At 43.3% G+C, this 5,885-nt stretch overlaps 1 protein-coding gene across 1 annotated transcript; it reads right to left on the bottom strand.

The window, feature by feature from the left end:
* Positions 1-2,846: 2,846 nt before the first annotated feature.
* Positions 2,847-5,504, bottom strand: RPL34 (ribosomal protein L34). The gene is made up of 4 exons (XM_010164663.1): positions 5,334-5,504; positions 5,136-5,235; positions 4,598-4,701; positions 2,847-2,973 (listed from the first exon to the last, which is right to left on the bottom strand). The coding sequence occupies exons 1-4, from the start codon at positions 5,396-5,398 to the stop codon at positions 2,889-2,891; spliced, it is 354 nt and encodes a 117-aa protein (XP_010162965.1). The 5' UTR covers positions 5,399-5,504; the 3' UTR covers positions 2,847-2,888.
* Between the last annotated feature and the right edge of the window lie 381 nt (positions 5,505-5,885).

The following is a 5,885-nucleotide window of genomic DNA, read 5'->3' on the forward strand; positions in this document are numbered from 1 at the left end:
GAGTGAGGCCAGGATGCCCCTTACCTGCACAACCGGGATGTAGTGTCTGTCCTGGCCCACAGCAGGAGGAGACCCCAAGAACTGCCCACAGAGACCAGCATCCGGGAAGGACATCACACCGGGAGCTGCTGGGAACGAGCGGGGAAGGACATCACACCGGGAGCTGCTGGGAACAAGTGGGGTACCTGTGCGCATACAGACCATTGTACACGCTCCCCTAAGAGCTCAGATGAAGCTCAGTGTGGAGAGAAGCACCCAGGCAACACATTAAGGGAGAAAAAATTTCCATTTTGAGTGGAGACTTGTCTATTTTCTCTTGCTTCGTGAGTAGAGACAGGGGAAGGGTTCAAGCAGTTCCTGTCTTCTCTATAGCTTTATGTGAGCTGAGGTCAAGTCTCCTGACGTGACAGGAAGCGTTTCCTTCAGAAAAGGTACCTGGCAGCAGGGACTGAATCAGAGAGCTGGCTGAAGTAACAGGTCCACAAGAAAAAAACAAAACAAAAAGCCAAACACCCACACCTAGGAAGACTGATGCCTTTCAGCAGATGTAATTTAACATGGAAGAGGCAGTAAGAACCATCTCAACACCAACCCCTCACTCCACGTTACGTGAGCATATGCACACCCCAGGAGAAGGCATCTTGCCTCAACAAGCCACCCAGCCCACCACCCACAGCACAGAGGGTACCAGCAGCCCCGAGAAGGATCACGCCCCAAATGACTGCCCCCATACCTACAGTGTGGCGGTCTGCTCAGAGAATTGCTTTTCAAAACTGTCAAAAAAATAATTAAAGGCCTTACTACCATTTCACTGACACTTTGCCTCGTAACTGCTTTTATTTCTGCCTACAGTGGCGATATCAGTTCTCCTAACTCAAACCTCAGTTGCCTTTCAGTGCAATCACATCATTATAATCAGCTGTTTTCAGTCTTAGCCCTCCATGTTTGGAAAAATCTCCCCCCCAGTGCAATTTGCCAGATTGTCAAATCATCTTTACAGATGTTTACAACATTTCTCCCAATTACTCCAAAAGCATTCTCCCTACATCTTGCCTCCTTTCCAAAAGCCCCAAGGAAAACTCTAATCTCGCAGCTTTTAATACAAAACAAGAGCACTTTCAGGGCAGGTTAGACACACCTGCCCTACTTTCCGCCTCTGCTTTAAACCCATTTTTCCAGCAGGCCGAAGTACTGAAGTTTTGTACCAGCACAGTAAGGCAACACTTTATAAAATTTTAACCTTGTAAGCCAACTATAGTAACAGCACCCAAAAATGCCAGGGTACTCATGTTTGTCTCAGAACCTCCTTTAATCAGCTACAGCCTTTGGAACAAGTTTTAGCATAACCAGAACTGAGGAGAAAGAAACACTTCATACTTAAAGCTACACGAGTTAGCTGCAATGTTCATCCATTTTGAGAATACTGGCAGAATTATTTTAATGACTTGGGACGCTGAGAAGAAACGCCTGGCAGAGTACAGCTCCTTTCACCCCGTGTGGTGTTCACTCAGTTATCCTGCATCGCAGCCATCTCCTGTCATCAAACCCAGGAGGCACCAACACCACTGCTGTTGAGTTTGCAAGCAGTTGACCCGAGGTACCAGCTCACCGATGCCAAAAGGGCAGGTCTTTTCATCAACTCAGTTTTCTGTCACCTGTTTCCTGACTGACTGTACAGCCTTGACAAGCTTCAGAGCTAGGCACGGTGTGAACAGACAGCATACAGTCAGGAAGAGGAATCTGCACACATCTTCTCAAGCCACAGCCCAAGTAGACTCTGTAAGTGATCTTAGAAACCTCTTCAAATGGCATCCTCACTGCTTACACCAAGTCTGCACACTCAGTAATTATTTCTCCTCCTTCCTAATTCCTGTGGTGGAACTCACTACTTGTTGAAAAAATACTTTCTGGTAAAAACAGACAGTTAGTATCTTGCCAGATACTAAGAGCAGTTCCAAAATTCAAAGCTGGGGGTGAGGAATACCACTGCACCCACACACAATGCAAGAATTATCCCAAGTGCCTTAAAGCACTCCTGCGTAGCATTAAAGGCACATTTACCGTTCTCTCTACACAGCAGAATGAAGCAAAGCAGCAAAACAAGCCCATTTCCACCTTTTACAACTGCTTTTTACGTTACCATTACATCATCAGTGATAAAGCAACAGAAGTTTGCTTCAAGTTTCAATAGCAGAGGCGTACACTGCTACTCTAAAACCTAATTCTGGAAGCCATTAAAGGTCTATCCTACCTGGGCCCTGGAGGTCGCCTTGTATCTCTAGCTACTGACACAGGCAGCACCTAACAAACAAACAGAATGCAGCAGCTGCAGCCTTCTTCCAGGAGATCCAGAGGTAGCAGCATGTAACTGTCTGGCAGATACAGCACTCACTTCAAGAAGTCAAGACTACTCTCCCCCCACCCTCAGACTGAAGTAACAGCAACTACAGCACATACTATTAAAAGAAAAAAAATATCTACCTCAGGCCTGTACTAGCTCTCCTCCTCCTCATCTGACAATCTCTCTTTAGTCTTCTTTTGTTTGCTTTTCTTTTTCAGATTCCTAACTTCCTACTGAGCCAAATCCTCCGATGACTTCATACACAGCTATTGTCATGGAAAAAAAACTGCGTTGCTCAAAGTTACTCCAATCCCTCCACAAGACTGGGGGTCCCATTTAACCAGACCTCCTTCCACCTGCTTGATTCCCCTGTCTCCAGGCAGCAGAGAACACAGCATGCGGACTGGTGGAGTTTCTTGCACCAAAACCCAATTCTGCATTATACAAGCTGTGAGATGCAGCTCCCACCAGCTTTGACTAGCACGTGGAATGAAAGGACACAAGAAAAGTGGAGCTTTCATTTATTGGGCTGAAACTACAAATAGATTCACTTTGACTTCTGGCTCTGTGCTTGTGCCTTCAACACCTTCACAACAATCTTCTGCTCCTCAATAAGAAAAGCTCGTTTGATTCTGGAAAGGAAAATCAACAACTTTAGGACATGTACCCACTTAAGTGAAAACACAAAAATAAGATAAAGTTACAGTTAGTTTTGCTGTCTCCAACATTCACTGCACATGTGGTGGTAGTTCCACAATTACATAAAAAGAGAAACCATCAATGTTCTCATCAGCATCAAAAGACGGGGGCACTGGCACTGTATGAACATAGAGGTTTGGGGAAGAAGACCTAGTGTGCCCACAAATTTGGGGTGAGTGGCTTGTAGGCAAGCAAGGCAATACCTGATGGCTGAATACTGGAAAAATTACCACTTTCACTAACTTCAAAGGCAAAAAGCAAAGCTCCTTACTGGCAAACTAATTTAACTGTTCTTAAAGTCAGAACTGATGTGGCCAGTTCTCTTCCTTTAGAACTACAGAAAACTTTATGTATAGAGTTCAGTTACCAAAACAAGAACAGCTGCTCTCTTGGGATTAAAGCTTCTTTGCACATAAACAGAGATAACCCAATCTGGTCAAGTCACACCTGAACATGATTATTTCTGGAAGACACGCAGCCCCACCACGCAGATGGACCTATGTGATAGTACTCGCATATCAACAGCCTATTTGACGATTTCAAGTTCAGAGCACAAATATACTACCCACTCTTCTACCCTGAAAGATTAAAACACCATTCCATATGCATTTGGTATATACAGCCACTGTTGAAGTACACAAAACCTACCAAAGATGCCTAAATAGATGCAGGAGAAAACCTGCTAATTACATGGATGGCAGTGACTGTGGTTTTTGTTTTAGGCAGAATAAGGTATACTCATGTATTAAAAACAACCTATCAAGCTCATAAAGTGTTTGGGAAAATGCTCAGAAAAAACCTGGTGTTTAACACAGAAAAGTTATGCTACAAATCTGCAGCTCTAACAACCTGTCTTCAGTGGCACCTACTGTGATTTAACGTAGAACTCACACAAGAAAAAAAACAACCAACTAAAGCAAAATGCACTTGGCTAAATTCGCACTGTCAATGAAAAGCTGACACCACATTGCTAACTCCAGAGATCTGCTTTGACTACCATTCAGAGAGATGACATTCTTTACAATATACATTTTTTCCTCAAACTTGCCAAGGAAGTATAGGATGTACAGTTGTTACCCAATGAAACTGAACTCACTGAGGCCCATCAAAGGCCATCTTAAAGCTTAACCACAATAAAGATGCTTAATATGCAACAAATTAATAGCTTTTAATCCCAAAAGGCCACAAAGAAGCTAAAAGCTCAACTGATCTTACACAAATATCTTTACATCAGACAAAAAAATAGGACAGCAGAAAAATCTTTACTATAGGGGCTCAGTATAAAATTCAAAAATCCAGAATGAGCAGACTGTTTAGCACCAAAGCAACAGTGCAGTAAGAAATCATGACATTCTCTACCAAGGAGCTCCATGTACAGTAACTAGCTCAAATCCAAGGGACAAAATCACAAACATCACTGCTGATGTGCCCCATGCTTATTCCCTCCATTCTACTGCACTAATGTCAGACTAGAGTCTGATTCAAAGTTCTGTTCCACATGATGAAAGCACAGCAAGACGTAAAAATCTCACACAAAGTAACTTTCTGTAAGCCTACCTGTCGCGGACACACTTGGCACACATGGAACCACCATAGGCTCTGCTAACATGCTTCTTTGTTTTTGACAGCCTCATAAGGACTTTAGGGCGCACAGCACGAACCTACAGAAAGCAAAAACGAGAAGTGTATCGTAAGACAGTCATTGCGGGGAACAGCCAGATCAAGAAAATTCACACTGACAGTTTAAAAAAGCAGCAACACCTGAAGTTGACTATTCAAGATGCAAAAAAGTGACTGAAGTCACAGTATGTGACATCTTCAGCATTCCTAAGCCGATGCTACCACAGGGTAGAACAGAATCTATTCTACCAATAGATTCATTAAAAAAGTTGTTTATAAATAGACTGTTTTCCCAAGAGCAGGAACTGCTCAAAGACTGGCATTACTCAGGCATTCCCATCACTGTTAAGACCGATGGCATTTACACTAAGAAAACACTTTGGAGAAAAACAGCATGTAAAAAACATTCACTCCTTTTTTCTAAAACTGAAAGTAAAACTTTAAAAAAACATATGTTATTAAGGCTAATACTTACACCACGAAGTCTTCCTGGGCATATACCACATGCCGACTTTGGTGCCTTCCCCACTTTCTTGGTGTAAAGGTAAACAATCCTGTTCCCGGGTGTTCGGGACCTAAGTACGGCAGAAAAATACTCAGTTAATGTAACAACCAAAATTTAAACTCAGCTTTCTTAAAAAATCCGTTTTCTTAGAAACTATGCCTTACTTACAGTCTGGTCTTGTTGGAAGCTGTATTGTAGGACAACCTACGGCGGTAGGTCAGGCGTTGAACCATTTTTTACACCTAAATTAGTCAAAAACAAAGCAGCACTAGTTGAAGGGCTTAAGGTCCTCATGGAAGTTCACACATCACAGGATCACCTGCACTGAAGCACTGAGCCAAGTCTGAATCAGCAGCTGCTGATTCTGTATTAGTATTAACAGAATTAAAGCATTTCATAGAATCCTAGAATGGTCTGGGTTGGAAGGGACCTTAAAGATCATCCAGTTCCAACCCCCCTGCCATCAGCAGGGACATCTTCCACTAGACCAGGTTACTCAAAGCCTCATCCAGCCTGGCCTTAAACACTTCCAGGGAGGGGGCAGCCACAACTTCCTTGGGCAACCTGTTCCAGTGTCTGACCACCCTCACAGTGAAGAACTTCTTCCTAATATCTAATCTAAACCTCCCCTCTTTCAGTTTAAACCCATTTCCCCTTGTTCTGTCATTAACTGCCCTTATGAAAAGTCCCTCCCCAGCTTTCTTGTAGGCCCCTTCAGGT

This window comes from Antrostomus carolinensis, unplaced genomic scaffold (assembly GCF_000700745.2).
Source record: "Antrostomus carolinensis isolate BGI_N321 unplaced genomic scaffold, ASM70074v2 scaffold28513, whole genome shotgun sequence".
Lineage (NCBI taxonomy): Eukaryota > Metazoa > Chordata > Aves > Caprimulgiformes > Caprimulgidae > Antrostomus > Antrostomus carolinensis.